The 22197-nt window shown below is 29.3% G+C and overlaps 2 protein-coding genes and 1 long non-coding RNA gene across 3 annotated transcripts; 1 reads left to right on the forward strand and 2 right to left on the reverse strand.

Moving 5' to 3' along the window:
- The first annotated feature begins 703 nt into the window (after nucleotides 1–703).
- LOC109609778 lies at nucleotides 704–4989 on the forward strand. Its single transcript, XM_025406752.1, has 6 exons — nucleotides 704–723; nucleotides 973–1414; nucleotides 1567–1703; nucleotides 1805–1922; nucleotides 2093–2192; nucleotides 4835–4989. The coding sequence occupies exons 2-6, from the start codon at nucleotides 1010–1012 to the stop codon at nucleotides 4987–4989; spliced, it is 915 nt and encodes a 304-aa protein (XP_025262537.1). The 5' UTR covers nucleotides 704–723; nucleotides 973–1009.
- A 2996-nt stretch (nucleotides 4990–7985) lies between these two features.
- Nucleotides 7986–8850, reverse strand: LOC112637330. Its single transcript, XR_003122502.1, has 3 exons — nucleotides 8686–8850; nucleotides 8463–8553; nucleotides 7986–8064 (listed from the first exon to the last, which is right to left on the reverse strand). It is a non-coding gene; the product is annotated as an uncharacterized LOC112637330 (long non-coding RNA).
- Nucleotides 8851–8960: 110 nt separating this feature from the next.
- On the reverse strand, nucleotides 8961–21606 carry LOC105254277. The gene is made up of 18 exons (XM_020028455.2): nucleotides 21289–21606; nucleotides 21022–21141; nucleotides 20831–20948; nucleotides 19294–19555; nucleotides 18976–19140; nucleotides 18761–18851; nucleotides 18154–18290; nucleotides 17552–17684; nucleotides 16671–16716; nucleotides 14587–14723; nucleotides 14273–14392; nucleotides 11712–11829; nucleotides 11279–11540; nucleotides 10484–10630; nucleotides 10282–10372; nucleotides 9835–9971; nucleotides 9132–9264; nucleotides 8961–9042 (listed from the first exon to the last, which is right to left on the reverse strand). The coding sequence occupies exons 1-18, from the start codon at nucleotides 21430–21432 to the stop codon at nucleotides 8992–8994; spliced, it is 2412 nt and encodes an 803-aa protein (XP_019884014.2). The 5' UTR covers nucleotides 21433–21606; the 3' UTR covers nucleotides 8961–8991.
- Between the last annotated feature and the right edge of the window lie 591 nt (nucleotides 21607–22197).

Raw genomic sequence — 22197 nt, forward strand, 5'->3', positions numbered from 1 at the left:
TTATTGAATAAAATAATAATTATATTTTAAAATAAATTAATTTAATTTTTGTATTATAGAAAGTAACAAGAAAGTAAGGAATCGTTACTTTCTTATTAATGGCAACGGTAACGAGTTACTTTTCAAAATTAGTAACGAGTAACGGTAACGAGTTATTTTTCACGAAAAGTAACAGTAATGCGTTACTTTTTTGAAGTAACATCCCCAACTCTGTTTAAAATTGATGAAGCTTATATATTTCTCTGCATATTTATGTTTTCTATGTAAAAAGACAAGAAGATTGATTTTTTAATTAATTGATATTTTGAATATTTCAAAAAATTTATTTCTCTGAACATATATTATTGAAGCAATAGCACTGTTTGATATGATTTTCAAAAGTTTATTTCGTTTTAATTTTAGGTGGCCTTCTGCGAAGAAACTTTGTGACAAGATATCTAAGGAAAATGGCCAAAAGGAATCAAAAAAGGACGAACAAATGGATAAACAAATTTTAAACTTTATGGAAACGGGCATTAATTGTGCGAGACAATTACGGAATTACGTGTCTCAATTAATTGATGATTATTACAACTACAATTTTTCAATAGATAATTTCACAAATTTTAGACAAACATTTGATATAAATGATTATTTAAATAAAATAATTTTTAGGCCTGATAATTTTATAAATAATACTTTCTTTATGGATGAAATTAAAAGCTTGCTTGCGCAATCTCCACGGTAAATACAATATAAATTAAATTGCTTTTAATATTGTAGACTAATATACTTACTACATAGTTAATATATATATATATATATATATATATATATATGTATAACATATATATAAATAATATATGTATATAAATTAAAACACACACACACACACACACACACACATACACACACACACACACACACACACACACACACATATATATATATATATATATATATATATATGTATGTATGTATATAAATTTTCAGAAGAGCTGATTGCAATCTAACGGAAAGATATTGCAATATGAAATTGTTTCATTACCTGAGGCAATGTTCGGTGAGAGAAAAGTGGGAGAGATTTAAGAAACAACCTCATAGTCAGCAGCTTTTGGAACGGGGTGCTACTATTGTAGCACAATGGTTCCAATCCCAAAAAGATGTATTTTATTCGTTTGTAAAAGCGTCACTAGATAATATCGCATTAGAAGTATTGAATTACCTCAGAGGAAAACACCCTGACCATTCAATATTTTCGATTTCTGCTGAAAATTTTGCCTACTGGAAAAACAACAACATCGACGATAATCATTGGGATGAAATGGAAGGAACGCAAATTATGGATGCACTCGAGGAATATATATTTGACATATTAAACTTTAAACCAAACAAATCGAAAAACACAGATTTGGAATACATGTGTATAGATAATGTAAGTTATTAAAGATTTATATTATAACACATTGAAATTATGCCCAATTATGCAATTAAACATGACCATATATTCGTAATATTACTTTAAAAGCACACCTTCTCTCTCTTTTTCTCTGTAATTAATTTATTGTATTGTAATTACTGACACAGGTCTTAGAAAATAAATATGGCCAAGAAATAGTTATATTAATAATATATCACAGTGTGGCGAGGAGACTTGGCCTACGTTGCGATATAACAAAGATGCCATATTGCTCCCGTAGATATATATTTTGGAAACCAAAATAGTAAGTATAATATTAGATTAATAGTTATCCGAGTTTGTCGATATTTTCTTCTTATCATACATATACACGCACACATATGTAATTTGTTTTATTATTTATAGTGCTACGAGTAGTTTAGAAGATGCAAGATCTTTTAGCATAAGTTTTAACACATTCCCGGATTGTCTGGTCGAGCAACGGTGTTCTAGAGAATCTTTGTTAGCTGTAACAGCTAACGAGGTATTATTCATATAATATGATTTTTTTATAAATTTAACTCTAATTAATTTAAACTTGTAACACCTTGACAAAGATATGAGCCAATGAAACACTTTAGGCAGAAAAAATGCAATTTGTTCTTTTCTGTTTGTTAGAGAAGTTCTGTTCATATGTTACATCTATTTTTTTAGATACTGCTGGACATGCTAGAAATACTTTTAGATTTAGAATGGCGTAATAACACTTTAATGGTTACCCCGCAGGAAATGGAATTTGGATTTCACGTCTGGAGTAAGAATTTAAAAGAGGTATTTTAGCATTATATATACCACATATTAATATATAATAATAATAATTCTCTGACATTTCTTTTTGACACATACAATTATATATGAATTATAATTATTTATAATTTAATTAGCTGTAATTGAAAAGCTTTCTACAAAATTCCATTTCTAGAAATTACTTGACAAGAGATATCCATTAACATCTTATTTTACATTTTTCAGCTCATTTTTCACCTTAATGAAATAAAAGAATCAAATATAAGACCAAAGGAAATAAAATTTGCGGTTGGAATGATTGTAACATATAATCAAGAAAAATTTAATCACTCTGCAAATAGTTCTGCCGGTGTAATAGTCGGATGGCACCGACATGAAGATAGACATCATGTGAAATTTTCGGTAAACGAATTAATGGATCCTGTGTTACCATTAAAGTTTATCGATGACAATTTTAATAGCACAAAAGCACATTACATAATACTTAATGAAAATAACGAAATGTGTTATGTCGAAAAGGGTATGAAAATCATTTTGAATTTTTATTTTAAATTACATTTGTTAATTGTACGAACTCGCCTCTTTATATACAGGGTGTCCGTCGATTTTCGACCTAAATGAAATAAATAAGTAGATTGGCTCGAATTAAGAAGGAATGACCTGTATTGTTTTGGGATTGTCGCAATAATTAACGAAATATTAAATAAAAAAGATTGGCCAATCTGCGTGAGTAAAAGCGCGCGGCGACGAGAGTCGTCCCACCGTAATCCGATACTACGAGCGCGGCGAAGCGGTGGGCGGGTCGCTCTCCGAGACATGATGGTGGTTTGCGATATATCGCAATACCGCGCCGAAAAATGACCCGTCCCCCCTTTTCGTGGCGAGAAAATGATGCGCTATCATTTCCACACCACCTTGCGGTAGATAGCATGGTGCGCTTTTTTTATAGTGGTTTCCCCCATAGGCCTATTCCACTCTCAATTTAAAAATTATTCAAAATGCCATTTACTATACACTGAATATATCGTAAATGTAAAAAATTAATGGACAGTACCTTTACAAAAATTGATTCGTGGTTGAAAATTCCTCGATAAAATGTATTGCACACGTTGATAATGTGATACGATGATAAAATTCTTCAAGAATCCTTTCTTCATCTCCTCCACGAAGACGCACTGCTGGACCGGTTATCCCGATGTTATGCACGACACTCAGTTTCACATAATTATTGCACACACGTAAAATTGTACGGCCACTTGGTTTTCGTGCACACCCGAGAAATGATTCCATGTAAATTGCGGCCGCATGATAAGTATTTTCTCCCGCTAGTCCGTATGCCACAATCATATCCGTATATTCCTGCAGAGTACACTTCATTTTCTCTGTTAATTTACTACGCAAACACAAGATTTTTATTAAAACGTCTAAGCTCTCGCACGCTGTTACCAGACTGCGTACGCCAGCAGCACGCAACTACAGCTGACAGCTGAGCGGACATGCAAGTGTAAGCGTACGTGTGAGTTCGACGCCTGCGCACTATGATTACACTCGCATGTCCGCTCAGCTGTAGTTGCGTGCTGCTGGCGTACGCAGTCTGGTAACAGCGTGCGAGAGCTAAGAACTTTTAATAAAAATCTTGTGTTTGCATAGTAAATTAACAGAGAAAATGAAGTGTACTCTGCAGGAATATACGGATATGATTGTGGCATACGGACTAGCGGAAGAAAATACTTATCGTGCGGCCGCAATTTACATGGAATTATTTCTCGGGCGTGCACGAAAACCAAGTGGACGTACAATTTTACGTGTTGTGCAATAATTATGTGAAACTGAGTGTCGTGCATAATATCCGGATAATCGGTCCAACAGTGCGTCTTCGTGTACGAGATGAAGAAAGGATTCTTGAAGAATTTTATCATCGTATCACATTATCAACGCGTGCAATACATTTTATCGAGGGATTTTCAACCACGAATTAATTTTTGTAAAGGTACTGTCCATTAATTTTTTACATTTACGATATATTCAGCGTATAGTAAATAGCATTTTGAATAATTTTTAAATTGAGAGTGGAATAGGCCTATGGGGGAAACCACTATAAAAAAAGCGCACCATGCTATCTACCGCAAGGTGGTGTGGAAATGATAGCGCATCATTTTCTCGCCACGAAAAGGGGAGACGGGTCATTTTTCGGCACGGTATTACGATATATCGCAAACCACCATCATGTCTCGGAGAGCGACCCGCCCACCGCTTCGCCGCGCTCGTAGTATCGGATTACGGTGGGACGACTCTCATCGCCGCGCGCTTTTACTCATGCAGATTGGCCGATCTTTTTTATTTAATATTTCGTTAATTATTGCGACAATCCCAAAACAATACAGGTCATTCCTTCTTAATTTGAGCCAATCTACTTATTTATTTCATTTAGGTCGAAAATCGACGGACACCCTGTATAACATAAAATCAAGACATTTTATTTTATTTAGATTTATTTTAGATATTTTAGATGTTTATTCTTTATTTTAATTATTATTTTATTTATATAATCGTTTATTTTAATTATTATTTTGTTTATATAATCTTATTTGATTTATGTATGTTATTTAATTTACCATATATTAATTTATTTTTTACGTTTTACTTTAGATGCTATAACTAAAACAACACCGAAATGGATCGATAATAATGAAATAGGGCGCTACTTTTGTAAATTTGAAGGCACGCATTATGTGCCAAACGAAATGCTGGCGAGGTATTACCCACATGATGCCGCTATAACTGCAATAACATCTGACGATTAGAAAAAAATACATAAATTGTATTCAAAATGCCATTTACTATACGCTGAATATATCGTAAATGTAAAAAATTAATGGACAGTAGTATCTTTACAAAAATTGATTCGTGGTTAAAAATCCCTCGATAAAATGTATTGCACACGTTGATAATGTGATACGATGATAAAATTCTTCAAGAATCCTTTCTTCATCTCGTACACGAAGACGCACTGCTGGACCGATTATCCCGATATTATGCACGACACTCAGTTTCACATAATTATTGCACAACACGTAAAATTGTATGGCCACTTGGTTTTCGTGCACGCCCGAGAAATGATTCCATGTAAATTGCGGCCGCACGATAAGTATTTTCTCCCGCTAGCCCGTATGCCATAATCATGTCCGTATATTCCTGCGGAGTATACTTCATTTTCACTAGTAATTAACTGCGCGAACATAAGATTTTTACTAAGCGTTTTAGCTCTCGCACGTTGTTGCCAGACTGCGTACGCCAGCAGCACGCAACTACAGCTGAGCGGACATGTGAGTGTAAGCGTACGTGTGAATTTTTGTAAAGGTACTGTCCATTAATTTTTTACATTTACGATATATTCAGTGTATAGTAAATGGCATTTTGAATAATTTTTAAATTGAGAGTGGAATAGGCCTATGGGGGAAACCACTATAAAAAAAGCGCACCATGCTATCTACCGCAAGGTGGTGTGGAAATGATAGCGCATCATTTTCTCGCCACGAAAAGAGGAGACGGGTCATTTTTCGGCGCGGTATTGCGATATATCGCAAACCACCATCATGTCTCGGAGAGCGACCCGCCCACCGCTTCGCCGCGCTCGTAGTATCGGATTACGGTGGGACGACTCTCGTCGCCGCGCGCTTTTACTCACGCAGATCGGCCGATCTTTTTTATTTAATATTTCGTTAATTATTGCGACAATCCCAAAACAATACAGGTCATTCCTTCTTAATTCGAGCCAATCTACTTCTTTATTTCATAAAGGTCGAAAATTGACGGACACCCTGTATAACTTTTGACAAATATTATATTAAAACACTAAGAATTCACCTATTATTATGTCAAAATATAATATAAATTATGAAAGACATATTACGCAAAATAAACAATTTAATTCTAAAATATTACAATTATATGTACAAGAGTTTTGTTAAAAAAACTTGTCATCAAGAGACATGATAGTGCCTCGCGCCAAGTTTATGCGAATCATTAACGCGGTACTCCGTGTATCTATACGCGTGTCGGACAGATGAGTGTAATTCAAATTATCGGATTTCAATAACGGCTGAATGGATCGAATTCTTACTATCCTTAATCGATAGAGCGAGTTCGAATTATATTAAGAAAGTATGTTTATTTTTGTGCTGCGTGATCTAGAGACGAAGATATTATATATATATTATATATTAAAGCAAAATCGAAATATAAAAATTTTCAATTAAGAAATATCTTTATCGTCATCGTCATCAACATGTACACACATGTACACAACACATAGGAAGAGAAAAAAAATATTATATATAAATTCTCCCTAAGAAATTGAAGAAATTGTTTATATTTATTCAGAGAAACTTGATGTTTAAAATATTTAATGAGAATTAGGATTCTTTTAATTTTTAAAACATTTTTTATATAATGTATATAATTTAAAAAAAAAAGTTTTACGCAAATTTTAAATTGCAGTCTTTAAATCGAAATAAGTTATGAAAACTTGGTGTGCCCGGATTGTTTACATTATAAACAAATATATCTTCAATAAAATGTAAAATATTAAACATTATGTAATTAAATATTTAATCCGTATTTGATTACGATCTGGGCACGTCAAGTTTTCATAACTTACTTTGGTTTAAAGACTGCGATTTACTTGCGTAAAACTTTTTCTTAATTATATACATTATATAACAAATATTTTAAATATTACTTTATTAAAAGAATCCTAATTCTCATTAAATATTTTAAACATCAATTTTCTCTGAATAAATATAAAATGCGTTTTAATTACTTATGGAGAATTTATGTATAATATTTCTACAGTATAAATTGATTTCATGGCAAATATTATATCAAATTTACAAATTGCTCTTAAGTACTTAGCTAATAGTAATTATTGATTTCATATTTAGTTTTGATATTTTATTTTTTAATATTTTTTTGAATATTTTTAATATTTTTAATATTTTTAATATTTTTAAATATTTTATAATATTTTTTGATGAAAATTATTTGTTAAGGTTTTGTTTTTTAGAAAAAGAATTTTTCGAGAAAAAATTACTGTAAATTATTTATAAGGAATTTTTTTTTAAATATGTATACAAGGTAGAATATTTTTTATGTACTTGGCGTATTTTTCTACCTTTTCTACACACATTAATATTTATTAGTATATTAATATTTATTAATATATTAATATTTATTATAAGGATTTTAAATTTCTGTTCTATAACATATATAATAATAAATTATATAATAATAAAAATTAACACTTTCCATAAATTGCGATTATTTCAAATAAGTTTATATATCTATCTACTTGACTGATAAAAAGGCTGTGAAGTATGACATGGCTGTTTTCATCACCTTAAAAAGAAGCATTAACACATAACATTATAAGAGTTGTTACAAGAAATTTTTCACCCGTTTTCTAATAAAGTTAACGTACCGAATTGAACATAGTCATTGACATAATATACATGTTTGCAGCCGACAACGTGCAAGGCACGAGACTTCTATATAGGAGTATACTCAATAGCTTTCTTGTTTTTAGCGAGAACATGTACCATTGTGCACTATACCTACACGTTAAAAATATTTTGCGCGATAGAGTTAGTGATACTACAGAGACAAAATTATATATTCATTCAACCGATCATATAGTTTCCGAAATAATTATAATAATTAACATTTATAGTAATTATAATAATTAATGGAACTAATAATTAATGGATGTAAATTAAAGCACGGTTTGGATACTTGCGCTTTGTCGAACACTCCAATACTTTTATCCAGAAGTAATTGTCCCGGTAAACACATGCTCAAGAGATGAGTGATCGATCCTACAACTATACATCCAAATCTTATCACTTCCTGAATTTGTCCAAATTTGTTGATTAACTATAATGGATTTATATTTTAAAATTTCTATAAATATTCGAGTCTTTACTTTTTTTATTTTAATGAAAAAATCGAGTATTATTGACGAAGAAAATATAAACTTATATCTGAATATTATTTTATAACTCTTTCTATATATGTATACGTGCAAAAACTTTCTCATATACGCATGAAACGTTAAAAAACTAATAAATTAAACTTTTAAGTAAAACTAATAAATTAAACTTTTAAGTAAAACTAATAAATTAAACTTTTTTTTTCTAATGTAATATTTTATACGTAATATTTTATACGTAATATTTTATACGTTATATTTTTAATAATTAATACTCAAGTTGTTATTTACTTGTATTCCGACTAAACTCAGAAGAATTACGTTCAAACACAAGATGAGAAATGTCGCATATTTGAATGTAGATTCTAACATGTCAATGTATCTAAAAGACAGTAGAAAAAAATTTTTAAAGATGGGATCTTCTATGTAAAATGTGTGATAAAAATTAATCGAATAATATTAATAAAATTATCATTTTTAACATTTCTATTTTTGAATTTTCCATAATACAAACTTTATTGCAAGTTGATGTTTTTTCAAACATACAATCATCTCACAGTAATCTTTAGAATCATATTTTTTTACTACACATTCATTACTCATTATTTTCTCGCCTTGCATAAATTTGTCTTTCGAAAAAATATTTTCAAAACAAATGCTGGGAAAAAGTGAAAGCTATTAAAATCATAAACAATTTACATCAAGATACATACACACACATATATATATATATATATATATATATACATATAATAATAAAATATATAATAATAAAAATTAATAGCCTCGATAATCGCGATTATTTTGCGCAAATTTATGTCTAACTGACTGATAAAAAGGTTGTAAAATATGACATGGCCGTTTGCATCACCTTAAAAAAGAATATTAACATATTATAACATTATATAAGAATTGTTACAAGAAATTTTTCACGCGTTTTTTTTAATAAAGCTAACGTACCGAACTGAACGTAGTCATTGACATAATATACATGTTCGCAGCCGACAACGTGCAAGGCACGACACTTCTATAAAGGAGTACGCTTAATAATTTTGTCGTTTTCAGCGAGAACATGTACCATTGTGCATTATACCTACATAAAAATATTTTTATGTAATAGAGTTCTTAGTTACTGAGGAGACAAAGTTATACAAGATGTTTCTAAACCTATATCAGAGATTTTAAGGGCGTATTCTAGAGATCAAAATAAGAAAAGAAGTTCTTATAAACACGAGTCCAAAAATGCTTTCCCTCCGAATTATAGCCCTCTAAATTTGATTGATTGAAAAAAATCGCTAAATGTATTGAAAAAATGAAGGTCACTATTAATTATTACGCAGTACAAAATTTCAACGTTCTGTGAAAAAGTCTCCGAGAGCTACAATATATTTTGCGTTTTTTTCCACCAATTTTAGAGGGCTATAACTCGGAGGGAAAGCATTTTTGGATCCATGTTTATAAGAATTTTTTTTCTTATTTTGATCACTAGAATACACCCTTAAAATCTCTGACATAGGTTTAAAAACACTCTGTATATTCATTCAACCAATCATATAGTGTTGTTGTTCCGAAATAATAAATTACAATAAATTACAGTAATTCATATTTATATTAATTATAATAATTAATGTAATTTAAATTAAAGCATAATTTGAATACTTGCGCTTTATCGAACACTTCTATACTTTTATCTAGAAGTAGTTGTCCGGGTAAACACATGCTCAAGAGATGAGTGACCGATCCCATAGCTATGCATCCAAACCTTATCACTTCTTGCGTTTGCCCGAATTTGTTGATAAGCTAGAATGTATTTGAGAGTTCTAAATTTTTATAATTTCTAAATTTCTAAATTTCTAAGTTTCTAAGTAATTTCTAAGTTTCTAAATTTCTAAGTTTCTAAATTTCTATAAATATTTCTATCATTTTTTATATTAATGGGTACAAAATATTGTATTGATGGACTAATATATAATTAAGGTATAAACTTAATTATATATCGTTTTATAACTTTTTTATATGTAAGTGCTACGTGTTATAAAATATTAAAAAACTTGAAACTTTCTTTGATTCTTGAATATTTTTTAAATAATTGACTCGTGTAGTAATTTACTTGTAATCCAATTAGACTCAGAATCATTATATTCAAAACTAAGATAAGAAATGTCGCACTTTTAAATGTAGAGTCTAGCATCTGAGTATATCTAAAAATTGGAAAAAAATATTATTAAATGAAAACTTTTATGTAAAATGTGTGGTAATTGAATAATATCGATAAAATTATTACTCATAATAAAATTTTCCATAATACAAACTTTATTGCGAGTTGATGTTTCCTTAAGCATGCAATCATCTCGCAATAATCTTGAGAATTATATTCTTTTATTACTGCCTGTTCTATGTTCATTATTTCCTCGTCTTGCACAAGTTTAGTCTTACACAAAATATTTTCAAGACTCATGCTTGGAAAAAATATAAAATATATTATTAAAATCTCAAGCAATTTATATAGAGATATACTTTAAGGGGATCCCTCAATCTATCTGTTTTATCGACAAAATACTGTAATTTTTGGGCATGTGCCATTTTTTATTGTCTACATAGAATTAAAAATTCTTTTCTACGGTTGAAGTATAGATACAAATGAACACAAGGAAGCCGATTATATTCGTATACTGAGAAAGAAAAAAGTATAAAATTATATATTTATTTATCGATTAGATCAACATGGCGTCTAAAGTTATCACCTCATAAAGACATTAGCCTTGTATAAATGTTTTGTAGCTTTTACGCATAAAACAATAGCATACCCAATAGTGAACTGCACTTGAGGAACTGTGAAAATTGAGTTTAGTAGTCTAATTAATAAATGGCACATGCCCAAAAATTTTGGTCCGTATGTACCTGAAATGTTGGTAACGTAAAGTAGAAAAAGCAGTGCATCTGCTTTATAAATAACGTGATAAAGAGAGATACGGGATGAGGATTAGATGAGGGCGCTGAGCTAATCGTGTAAGGGTTCGCCGTTCAATGAGGGATCCCCTTAAGCCGGAATAACTATTTAATAATTTAAAGTGAAAATAAAGTAACATCTCTTTTATTTTATTTACCCGATAGCGTTAAATAAACTACAACCGTGTAACACACACATCATATACATAGTATCAACGTTCACCATACATCTGGTACTAATCACAGCTGCAAGATAGCAATGCAATAAAATTAGAAAATAATATTTGTCTTTGTCTACTCCCCAATCTCCTTCAAGCACATATATAACCGGCCGTGACTCATTCAACGGTATTATGACATCTAGAACTTTTGGCATTAACGGTATTAACATAAACAATACTACGAATATGTTAATATACACTGCAAAAAAAGAACATATGTATGCTACAATAATCCTAATTTTTTTTAAATCATTTTTCACAATGTAACAATTTTTTCCAAATTTGATCTCTGAATATTAATTAACGGATTTAAAGCAATTAACTATTAAATTACTAGAGATTATATAATTAAAAATAATTATCCGGTTACCTGAATAATATTTTGTCACTTTTTGTCCAATGGTAGCATAATACCTCAAAATATGAAGCTCGCACTCGCTATGAAAGAGCCGCCAATGTTCGTTCATTACTTGTAACAAATATTGTAACTATAAATAACGAAAAAGAAAATAATATTGATGAGCAATAGTGAAATAACCATTTTTTTAATTATTTGCGAATACGCGTGGATAGATGCATATAAAATTCAGTTGCGTAGGAAATATAACAATTAAAGCTCACTCTGATATATTTATGATTTTCTATATGTGTTTGTGCACATTATAAAAACACTTGAATGATTATTATATGTATATGTATAAAATTGCATTTATATATATAATTTTTTATAAAGAAATTTATAATTCTAAAGTATATCCCCTATAATACTATATAAATGCAATTTTAAAAAATTTACAAAAATTAGGGATTGTCTAAAACATCCTTTTTTTACATTGAACATAAATCTGTCTATTTACCGTACAATTTTTTACATGTTACATATACATACAGAGTGTCCCAAAAGTCCCGGACCGATCGAATATTTCATAAACTATGCACTTTAGAAAGAAATGTTTCAAAGAAAGGTGGATGGCTTGAAGGGGGCCATCAGATAGTGGTAATGATTTGACATGGGAGAGTCATTTGAAAGTCACGTGAAGATTACCGTCAATTTCTTAAACGGAACCCCCTATTTTTTATTACATATTCGTGTAGCTTATCTCAAGAGCTTTCCAAAACACTATAATAAGATTAGTTTTCATTAAGTACTTTCCGAATTATGAGGCTTGAAATCATTTCTTAATTTTGCATAAACCATAAAATATCTAGTAAAATATTCATTTTTCGATTATATTATCTTAATACTTTTATGATTTCAAGCCTCATAACTCGAAAAGTACTCAATGAAGAAATATTTTATTATAGAAATACTTTACTATATTATTTTGGTAGTCCTATGGGTTTCCCCCTGTCACCTATTTTGGCAGATGATGGATGACTTGGAAACGCATTGCTTAAGTCAACTAAGTTTTAATGTTCCGACATATTATAGGTATGTTGATGACATTTTTACTATTGTTCCACGCTCAAAAGTTGAAGTGATAAAATCGACCTTTAATAATTACCATCAACGCTTAGCATTTACGCATGAAACCGAGTCTGATTCTTGTATCAGTTTTCTTGACACGATTGTTATCCGATCGGATGGTCGTCTTTTGACTGATTGGTACAGGAAACCCACCTGTTCCAATAGATATACTAATTTTTATTCTAAACATCCGTTCCAATATAAAATGAACACCATTTACAATCTTGTTAACCACGCCATTTTATTGGCAGACACTCGATTTCATTCCAAAAATATTGATATCGTTAAGCAGATTCTTTCCAACAATTGCTTTCCAAATTATATTATTAACCGCTATGTACAAAAAAGATTATATTTTTTAAAACACCGTGATAACGCAAATATTGACAATGAATCCGACAATGCAGTTACATCCTCGTACATCTCCTTGCCGTTTGTGGAGGGCTTGAGTAGTGAAATTGGTCGCGTTTTTAAAAATGTAGGTCTTAATGTCGTCTACAATGTGCTTAAAAAACTCAACGCATTAATTAAACGTGGTAAAGACAGGCTGCCTACTAATAACAGGACGGAAGTCGTTTACAAATTAGACTGCAAAAATTGTAACAAGTCATATATTGGCCAAACAAAAAGACATGTAAGCACTCGTGTAAAAGAACATCGCAACAACATAAAAGTGCACGAAAGTAATTTTTCTGTTATCAGCAAACATAAAGTTGAATTTAATCATGACTTCGATTGGTCATTACCAGCTATTTTACATAATGAGAAACACGTGAGAAAGAGAGAAATCGCCGAAATGTTTTTTATAAAAAAGTTTGACAACACGATCAACTTACAAAAGGACACTGAAAATTTAAACAATATTTATGATAGATTAATAAAGGTTGTCTAGTCTTTCTCTGTGTATTGATGGAGACGGTTGACATGACAATCTTGACGAAGTGATTTCCTTATTTCTCACGATAGAATAGTTAACTAAATTATTGTATGTATTTAACTTGCCGCTCATTTTTTATTTCAAAATCAATGTAATTTATTTTTTGTGTAATACTGGAAATAATTTTTTGTAGTTCACTCGAAAAGAACCAAAACCATGATCGAAACGTCCATGATTCACTTTAATAAAATTTGCCAGTGTGGTCGTTTTTAATTACTTCTTGTATTTTATTTACTGGCGACCTTCAAGAGTTTAATGTTACTTTATTATAGTGTTTTGGAAAGCTCTCGAGATAAGCTACACGAATATGTAATAAAAAATAGGGGGTTTCATTTAAGAAATTAAAGGTGACCTTTACGTCACCTTCAAATGACTCTCCGAGGTCAAATCATTGCCACTATCTGATGGCCCCCTTCAAGCCATACAACTTTTGTTTGAAACATTTTTTTCTAAAGTGCATAGTTTATGAAATATTCGACCGGTCCGAGACCTTTGAGACACTGTATACACATCGAAATCAAACTACCTTTTTGTTATTCGTAACAACATTAACTAATTTTGTAGTGGCACCAACAAGAAGAATAGAGGTGATTATACCTTCGATAGTCATGCTTAAGTCTCCCCAAGTATTATACAGCAAAAGTATCTATAAATTAAGGATGGTAGTAATATCGATCGGTGATACTAAGAGGGAGAAAGAAAGAGAGAGAGAAATATTGCGAATATAATTCGTTAAAAATAAATCGAATCGTATTCAAAACAATATTTCTTAGTTGATTGCATTTGTGATGACAATTATACAATTATTTACATCAATATAACAATCTTGTGCAATATTACCTGAGTTGCAAGAACAGACATCTCAGCGCCTACTAGGAAACATGGTAACAATATCTTTATCATCCTAGGCTGATAAGGCCAAATACCCATTTGCGACAAAAAATATTGATTTCTAGAATAATATTTTAGCATGTCTCCTTCCATATCGCGAAACAAGACTATTTACTTTTTTGTTAGATATTCAATTATACGAAAGTGGAGGGTGGGATATAGCGAGAAGAATATATCATTACCGTAATTTCTGGTTGTCATGAAATGCGTCGCGAAAAGTAGATACTTATTATCGATGAACAGATGTAGTACAAATAAAAATTCATTTTCCGCAGCGAACAAATGTTTCCTGACAACCCGAAATTATTATGATAATATATATTTTTCGTGTCATTATTTTCGTTTTATATTTTTTTTACAATCAAATACTTCACAGAAAGTGATCACAAACTACTAACCGACCACTAAGAATATACGATAGCCATATCTTTATCATCTTAGGCTGATAAGATCAAATATTCATCTGTGACAAGAAGAATTGATTTTTAAAATAATATCGTAACATCTTTGCATATATCGTAAAATGTTTGCCAGTTATCGTTCCCTTGCTAGATATTCGAGTGTATCAAAAAATTGTAAAGCAAATGAAATGGCGAGAACGGACATATTATTTCGATAATTTTGAATTGTTAAGAAACGTTTAAAATAATACAAACGTTTAAATTATTATAGAGATGGATGATTAGTCAATTGATCTATGAAAAGCAACGTTGTTTGTTATTAATATTTAACAATTTACTTGTTGGCGAAAAATATTTTTAAATATTTCCCAACAACCTGAAATTATTATACAGATCTTTGGTGAAAGAAAATTATGTAAATTATACAGGCCTGCGAGGTTTTTTTTTAAGATGCAATAGAGATTTCCGACGTAATTTTGTGAGCTGAATTCTAATCTGGCCGTCAAATTTGCGTAGCATGTCACGTTTTTGAGTAATTTGTAATTGAATGGCTCAAAAATCGCTATTTTGGCCAATTTCATGAATTTATTGCGAGGAAACCAAATTTTTTGAAATATTTCTACCAATGGCATCGTATAATACTCACTTTCGCCTTTCAAATCCACTTTCGATTACCGCCGCACGATTTTTTTTCGCTGAGATATATAAGGATGACGTTGTAAGAAAATTTATATAGACATCAATATGGTAGATCCATGATCTTGAAATTTGAAAAGACTGACATATGTCAGGTTTGGTTGGCCAAAAAAAATATTGTAAAGAAATGTCTAATACAGTTGTTACACATTTTGATAAATTTTTCTAAATTTTATGCCTTTTTATTGTGATTCTATTCGCCATGGATGCGCCATTTTTAATTTCAAAAGGTGACAGAAAGTATTTAAAAATGCATATTTTTACCTTAATTTTGATTCGTAGTGAGATAGAGAGGTGGCACGGTTGATTTAGAATGGCTTATAAATCCCTATGCATGACCAGTCTTATAACTTGTATATCTGAGCGAAAAAAAATCGTGCGGCAAGGGGGAGGGGAGTAATCGAAAGTGGATTCGAAAGATGAAAGTGAATACTATACGATGCCATTGACAGAAATATTTCAAAAAATTTGGTTTACTCACAATAAATTCATGAAATTGGCCAAAATAGCGATTTTTGGGCTATTCAACTACAATTAACTCAAAAACCTGACGTGCTACGCAAATTCAGCGGCCATATTCGGATTCAGCGCACAAAATTACGTCAAAAATCACTATTGCATCTTAAAAAGAAATTTTGATCCCCTTTTTTGCAGGCCTGTGTTATAGATTACGAAATTGTTTTCCGTAGAACAAAGTGAAATACACTATTCAGTTGATAAACAATTGCAATGCAATACGATTTTCTTTTATAACATTAGCAGGATATTGAAAAATATAATACACTCGTATTTCATATTATTATTAGATATATCGTTTTATTATGATATTACAAATATTCTTTCGTTGATAATATAATGGCTTTACACTAACTTTTTCTAAATATGATGATTTTGCAGAGATAAAGACGTCATATATATTATAACTGTGTCTCTATTTCAGAGATCCTAAGGTAGTAAAATACGACATGGCAGTTTGCATCACCTTAAAATGGAATATGGATTCTTCGCAGCGTTGTGTAATAAACAGTGTTTGCTGATATCTAGATAAAATTATCTAGATAATTATCTAGATAAAGAAACGGATCATCTTTATCTTTAACTAGATGAAGAAATACAAAGTATCTTTATCTTTAACTCAGATAAAAAAATATATGTCATCTTATCTAAAAATTGTCTAAGATGACATTTTCATTATGCAAAAAAGTTTTCTAGGCAAGCTTCTAAAAATCTATCTAAAATATCTAAAATTTTTGAGGAGCTTAAAACTTAATAACTTAAAATGAGAAAAGAACCCCGTCAAATCTTTTTTTATTCTGTTCATTTATTTGAATTTACTTGCTTGTACTTATTTTACTTAAATTTGTGCAATGTATTAATGTATATTTTATAAAAATGATATATGTATTGTTACACATTGATTATTATATTATTAGTATATTATAAATATATTATAAATATAAAGTAATAAATAAATATTTATCATATCATTTATATACCTTTTTGTTATTATTTAAATATTCTTTAGGAAAAGAAAAAGAATATGTATTTATGATTTTAATATCCCATTTATAATCTGCATCACATATTTTACAAATATTTATAGTCTTATAAAATAAACAAAAATATCTAGATAATTATCTAGATTGTCGCAATAATCATCTCATCTTTCATCTAGACTGAGTAAAAGCAAAATCATCTTTATCTCATCTAAGATAAATTTACGGATTTTTATCTTTATCTTTATCTAGCTAATTTTGAAATTATCTACAGCAAACACTGGTAAACATTGTAAAAGGTTATATTCAAACCAAACATACCGAGCTGCACATAGTCATTGACATAACAAACATCTTTCCAGCCGTGAGTGTGCAAGGAACGAGACTTCTGTAAAGAAGAATTTTTAACAATCTTCTGCTTTTTATGGAGAATGTATACCACTGCGAACAGTACCTAAAAAGACAAAATAAAAAGACAAAATCTCTAAAAAATAACAAAATATCTTCAAGATGCCTTTCTGGCAACTATCGAATCGTATAAGACGACTTTGGGTAAAATAACATTAAAATAATAAAAACATTGCTATCAAAAATAGTTGCAATAATGCCTATCAAATAAAATTATGCTTTTATTTAGCGAGGATTGTATGCAACAGAGAAAATTAAATTTTTTACAGTAAAATTGAGTAAAATTTTAAATAATCAATTATAGGATTTCTCAATATTAAGGCTTCTCATTATAAATGTATGATATTACTATTTGATAAAAATATAAAGTAATAAATCTGGAGTATTATATTATATTATATTGTATTATTTTATATTTCATATTATTTCAGTTATAATTGCAATGCAATTCTAGCTTATTCGATAAGGCTGCTTATGCTCCAATTAAAGAGCAATTATAGAATTATATTTCTTACGCTTTCTCAAAAATTTCTGCACTTCTGTCTATCAGCAACTGTCCGGGAAAGCACATGCATACAAGATGAGTAAATGCACCTACTGTTACGCAAATGTATCTTATAACTTCTTCTGTATGTCCTAGTTTATTAATAAGCTGCAACAATTATAGCAACAATTATATTGCACAGAATATAAATTATTTTAAAAAAATTATCGATAATCTTGTTATAATTATAGATTATTTGATTAATTTAGAATTATTTAGAATTATCTTCCTTAAAAAAATTAAGAGCAGAAATCATTTATTATAATTTTCTATTTTTTTTATATTATACATGTATGTATTATTTATATCTTTGTAATTAAACTTTGAATTCTGTTAAAGTAAACTGTATTTGAAATGATAATTAAAAAATATGTTTTATTTATTCTTTTCAAAATTCAATTCGAGAAATGAATTTTTTTTCAATTGTCTATAAATATAAAATTTTCTGATGTCTCGACATTTTTAAAAAATCTATTGCAAACTGGTCATTCGTCGTTGAATGAATATTTGGTAGCTTTGAACATCTTGCTACGAAATATATTTTTCAATGGAAACATATGTATTTTTGAAATTCTTACCTGTAATCCAATTACGCTCATAATCAGCACATTCAGAGATAGAAGAATAAACATCGCGTGTGTGAATGTAGAATCTAGTATCCGAACATGTCTAAGAGAGATTGGGAATAATTTAATATTAAAAATCGAATAAAATAGTTTTATCGGTCAAGCAACTTTATTAAGATCATTAAAATCGTTAATATGACTTTATTATCGATGATAAAATTACGGACTCTAATGCGAGTTGATGTTTTCTCAAGCATATCATCAATTCACGATAGTCCTCGTTTATAGAATCGTATCTTTCTATTGATAAATGATAGTGCGTTCTTGTGCGTATTTGTTCATTATCATCAGTCTTAACATCTGTTTGACCAACAATATTTTCAAGACGGTGGCTTAGAAACGAAACGATGTAAATTAGAATAATCTATATCGACAAATTTTCTAAATATATATATTAAGAGTAAAGAAATTTCAGAAATATAATAAATTTTTTTCATAAATTTAAAGGAACACGATATGTCAAGTAATTTTTTGACATCACTTACCTAATAGCTGTGAATAAACTGCAAGCATGTAACACACATATTACATACATGGTATCGATAGATAATATGATCCCGACAGTGATCACACTCGACATATAAGCATGAAATAAAATCGGATAATAATATTTATCTTTGTCCACTCTGTATTCGGCTTGATATATGTATTTCAATGGTCGTGATTCGTTCAATGGTATTACCATATCTAAGATTCTTGGACTTAATGGAATAAATAAATACAGCACCAAAATTGTACAACAATATACTGTGAAAAAAAGCATATATCGCTTTATGAGCTTTATATTGTATTAAAAATATTATATAAAAAAATAGAATTTTTTTATTATATTATTATATTATATTATTTTTAGTATTTTTATTTTTATCATATTATATTATGTATTTTTATTGTGTTTTTTATATGTTATAATTTTGTAAATTAGAATTTATAAAATGAAAATCTCTGATTTATTTTAATTTGAAACTTTTAAAGAGAAAACTTTTAGAGAAAAAGAGAATTTATATTTAATTTATATGTTTAATGATAAGATTGAATAGACTTATATTTAGCTTTTATTTTGTTTATAACGCGCTACACATCGCAAAAACAGGGCATTCTCGTGACACATTGTATACATTGTATATGTATATCGCAGTATGTGTTGTGTTTTCACGCTCGTGTTGTTATTGGTGCGATGACAACGAAAAAAGGTAGCGGCGCGCTCTACTCCATATGTCGTCGCATTACTCCTTGATACGCGATCGCGACAAGTACTACGAGACATTACATGCAATTATTCGTTATGATTTTGACAATTAACAATTATTAGTTTGCTTTTAATTAATTAGTGCTAATAATTTATCGCGTTTTTTTCGCGAGTAAACACGAGTGTCGTAAAGGATATAAAACGATTAAGAAAAAGGTCCCGAGAAATCATCAGGACGAACAATTACAAGGTGAGTACAATTTATAATATTAAAGTTGAATTTCTAAAAAAATGTTGTAAATTAGCTGTTTGCGAATGTATCAACTATTGTTAAAATTTTATGGATTTTACTCCACGACAGATGTTAAGCTTACTCGAAAATAGACTATATTAAGATAATTTTAAAGTTATATTAAGATAATTTTAAAGTTATGTTAATCTATTTTAAAATGTGTCTAAAGATGATTTGATTATTTATTACATTTCGCAATTAAATATGTATGATATATTAAACATATCGATAATAATAATTATCTAAAACTTTTTTGCCTTCTAAGCATATCAGTGATATGTGTTAATTTTGATTAGCTTTGACGAAAAATCGTTAAGTTTTTGGATGGGTTTTTAGATTACAAAATTATTACTATAATTTTCCATTATTTTCTAAAAATTCATATATGAATAATAATTGTGCTCAGATTACTCGAAATGGACCACAAATTCTTTCGAATAGGAAGTGTTTTTTAATTACACTAAAAAACCAAAATATCAACTTTGCCATAATGTTACGTGAATTTCTTTTCTGATTGTTATTTAAAAGTATTATTCATTACCTGCGTAATATTTCGTCACTTTTCGGCCGATTTTAGCATAATATTTCAAAATATAACGTTCAGATTCACTACTAAAAATACTCCAATGTTCGTTCATGATTCGTAATAAATGTCGAAACTGATGAACATTATAAAAAGAAAAAATTAACAGCAAATATATACACATTGTTAATATGTATTTGAAAATTTACCTTATCATTATTTACAACGATATTAATCAATTTTGTACTGGCACCAACAATGGGAATGATGATAATTACACTTTCGACAGCTATATCTACATCACCCCATGTATCATGTAATAAAATTATCTATGAATTAAAGACACATCGATCAACAATAAAATAATTATGTAAAAAAAAATACCTAATAAATATATATTTTTATTTGGAAAGTTATTATATTGCTTAATTAATTTAATTTACCAACGAGTCTGCATTATTAGTGCGATACGTTACCTCAGTTGCGATGACGGAATATTGTACTATTGTTAAAAAACATGGTAACAAAACCTTGAGTACTTTATGCTGATATGGCCAAGCGCCAATTCGCGACAAGAAGAATTTATTTATGAAATAATATTCTTCCATTTCCGCATGCATTGTTTCGTACGCAATTCTTGTGCGAATATCTTGTCGCGAATCAGCTCTCTTTTTATTAAATATCCGACATATGAGGAAGAAATGACGTGGACAACAAAAACAATATAGTTACGATAATACCGGATTGTCAAACATTGTACACGAGTCGTGAAAGGTATATATTTAACTAATCGATATGAGATGCCATCCCTGTATTCTAACAATTTACAGAAAATTTTGAGTTATTCAGAAATTGCAAACTGTCTATGAGATGATAGAGAGATATTCATTGTCAGAAATTTTCTCAACAAAAAAAAATATAGTCACCTCAGATAAGTGTGCGAAGTAAAGACGAATAATTTTAAATTATTTCAACTTGTCCTTAAAGCACACTTTTTTAAAGCACAGATATTTTTTGTTGTCTATTTTTTACAAGTTACCTTGTTGCTTAATATTTATTATATAATATTCTATTTATATTTATAATGTACAAGGTGTCTTAAAATATATTCTCTACAAAATAAATAAATTCTTTTAATAGAAGAAATTGTGTAAAAAGCTCTCAATAAATAAATAATAAAGATACAATATAAAATAGAGAGCTGGTGACTAAATTAAAATAAAGAGAAAGAAAAAAAAATTCTTTTAAATCTGGGGATCATTTTTCCTTAGCGAAAATATTGATGCGTTAATTTAGGTTATAAATAATTGAAAAAGAATGATTTTTCGAAGAAACGTTTCTCAAACTTTGTCGATTTAAGAAATTAATAAGATTACCTTTTACAG

This window comes from Camponotus floridanus, unplaced genomic scaffold (assembly GCF_003227725.1).
Source record: "Camponotus floridanus strain SB8 unplaced genomic scaffold, Cflo_v7.5 scaffold152, whole genome shotgun sequence".
NCBI lineage: Eukaryota > Metazoa > Arthropoda > Insecta > Hymenoptera > Formicidae > Camponotus > Camponotus floridanus.

Coding starts and splice junctions, on each gene's coding strand:
- LOC109609778 (XM_025406752.1), top strand. CDS start 1,010: ATGAAATTGTTTCATTACCTGAGGCAATGTTCGGTGAGAGAAAAGTGG. Junction 1,704..1,804: donor ATATTTTGGAAACCAAAATA/GTAAGTATAATA, acceptor TATTATTTATAG/TGCTACGAGTAGTTTAGAAG. Junction 1,923..2,092: donor TAGCTGTAACAGCTAACGAG/GTATTATTCATA, acceptor CTATTTTTTTAG/ATACTGCTGGACATGCTAGA.
- LOC105254277 (XM_020028455.2), bottom strand. CDS start 21,432: ATGCATGCGGAAATGGAAGAATATTATTTCATAAATAAATTCTTCTTG. Junction 19,141..19,293: donor AGTTTATTCACAGCTATTAG/GTAAGTGATGTC, acceptor TTCGTTTCTAAG/CCACCGTCTTGAAAATATTG. Junction 11,541..11,711: donor AGTGACAAAATATTATTCAG/GTAACCGGATAA, acceptor CTTTTTTTGCAG/TGTATATTAACATATTCGTA.